This window comes from Propithecus coquereli, unplaced genomic scaffold (genome assembly GCF_000956105.1).
Source record: "Propithecus coquereli isolate 6110/MARCELLA unplaced genomic scaffold, Pcoq_1.0 Scaffold61, whole genome shotgun sequence".
NCBI lineage: Eukaryota > Metazoa > Chordata > Mammalia > Primates > Indriidae > Propithecus > Propithecus coquereli.
This window is the reverse complement of record NW_012152063.1, coordinates 2202024-2204138: the sequence shown is the minus strand read 5'-3', so window position 1 is coordinate 2204138 and position 2115 is coordinate 2202024. Positions and strand designations below refer to the sequence as shown.

Here is a 2115-nt window from a genome sequence, read left to right as displayed (position 1 = left end):
GGACTTCTGAAAACATTTTTTGCATTTGAGAAAAGCTTTTTTTATACTTGCAAATGCTAGTTTACTTTTTTCTTTGGTGCATTTTAAACATGCGGTCCAGTATCAACCCTGCACATTCCTTCCATCTTTCATGATGGTATTAGAGTTATTTTTATAAGCCATATTACTGAGTATGGCAATATTCTGTTGCTTGAAACTCATTAGTGGCTCTCATCTGCCAAAATATTCCTTAGCTCCACAGGCTCTTAGTGACCTTATGGTTACAGACTCATATCTTTCCACTTCTTCCCTACCTTCACCATGGAGTGCTGCGCCCCTACAGGTTCCGGGCCTCCTTTTACAGAATCGTATTCAAAAACCACCAACACCATCTTTCGTACCATCAATTCTTACCATCAATTCTTTGTCCAGAGTCTGTACACTGTGAAGGATTTAGTGTCCAGTGTAGCTGACGCTGAAATTCAGCTCGGTCTTCGGTATGGATAAGTTCATACACGCTCTGATGTATGACATCGGACTAAAGCAAAAAGATACAAAGAAATAAAACAAAAGTACCGATTAAAAAGAATATGGCTTACTAAAGTAATTTCAAAACGTCTCTAGGTTAGTGGGTGCTAGTTAGTGGTGATGAATGTAAAGGGAATGATTGCCAAAGCTCCCCAGTCATCCAAGACAGGAAAAGCTAGAGAGATTAGCACTGTAACTGATAAGCCACAAGTTAACACGTCATCACTTCCCAACATGAATGCTCTTACTCACACAAATAAGTCACCTCCCCATTTCTTAAATGCAGCACATTAAGATCTGTTTATATTTCTTATCCTTTTATCTTTTAAATCCTACTTCTTCCATGAATCCCTCCCTAAACACCCAGGCCTCTGTGACTTCTCTCAGCTGACTAGTATTCATTATGTATTTCCTTCATTGTTCTCTAAAAGTTCTCTTTGTATTAAATTTTCACTCTATGTGGGTTCCATAAGCGTAAGGGATTGTGCCTTTACCACGTAAGAATCCCTCCTCATTCTCTTGCTTCTCAGCATTTACTACAGTGCTGATCCCTTAGTGTTTAAACCAGAGTTTTTCTAACTTTTTTTTACTACACCTCATGGTAAAAAACACACGTTCCAACTATCACATGTGTGTGCACACAGACACATATACACAGAAAAAATGTTTCACAAAAAACCATTATGAGTGGTGATACTGTGTGTTCATTCTCTATTGTCTCATTTTATTCCATCCTAAGTAACTACAAAAAAGTCTGGTGATGATCTACTATATGAACAGCATACCCATTAATGGGTCACAACTTGCATTTTAAAAATGATGCCTTAATTCACCACTTATGTTGGATATGAATGTTCTCTTAAAGAGTATCCATGTGTATGCAGGACAAACAAATAGACTGAAAAATGGCTAATCTCCTTGATTTTAACTGACCTAAATAACAATAGCAAATCATGATTAAGATCGTTAAGTTTCAAACAGGCTTTTTTATGGATATTAATATATTTTCTTTAAAATGCAAGAAAACTGAAATTTAGGCTTTGTGGCAGTAGCCAGATTCCATTACTTTAGTCTTCTACACTTAAATCTCCCTAGGAACTTAATCTTCTGATATTAAATCATCTCTATGTCACCTACTACACAATTGCCAGAATTCTCATCTGAAACACAAGTTGAAGCATACACATTTCTTTTTAACAAAAATTTTCAGTGGTTTTCATTGGGTATATGATATAGTTGAAACTACAATCTACACAACAGTGTTATATAGACAGTGTTATTCAGCCCAGTAGCCTTGTGAGCTTGTTAGAAATGCAAATTCGTGGGCCCCAGTATGACCTACTGATTTAAAACATCTGGAAATGGGGCCCAGATATTTTATCAAGTCCTTCAGGTGATCTTATGCATTCTTACATTTTGACCCTTATTCTTAAAATTTCAGAACCAGACATATAAGATATAGCAAGCATTCAAGTATACTTACAATCTGTTCTCAAATCACATCAGCTCTTTTTGTTCCTCAAATTTTCCAAATACTTTATAACTCCATTTACTCATCATTCATTCAATAACATTAAACAAGTCAGACACGTTTGCTTCCTACAACTT

At 36.0% G+C, this 2115-nt stretch overlaps 1 protein-coding gene across 1 annotated transcript in view; it reads right to left on the bottom strand.

The window, feature by feature from the left end:
• The window catches only part of AHR (aryl hydrocarbon receptor), a 187087-nt gene that overhangs the window by 148050 nt on the left and 36922 nt on the right, over positions 1–2115 (bottom strand). The window contains exon 7 of the mRNA XM_012659397.1: positions 394–517. Within this exon, the coding sequence (XP_012514851.1) occupies positions 394–517 (124 nt within the window). The remainder of the gene's footprint in view (positions 1–393; positions 518–2115) is intronic.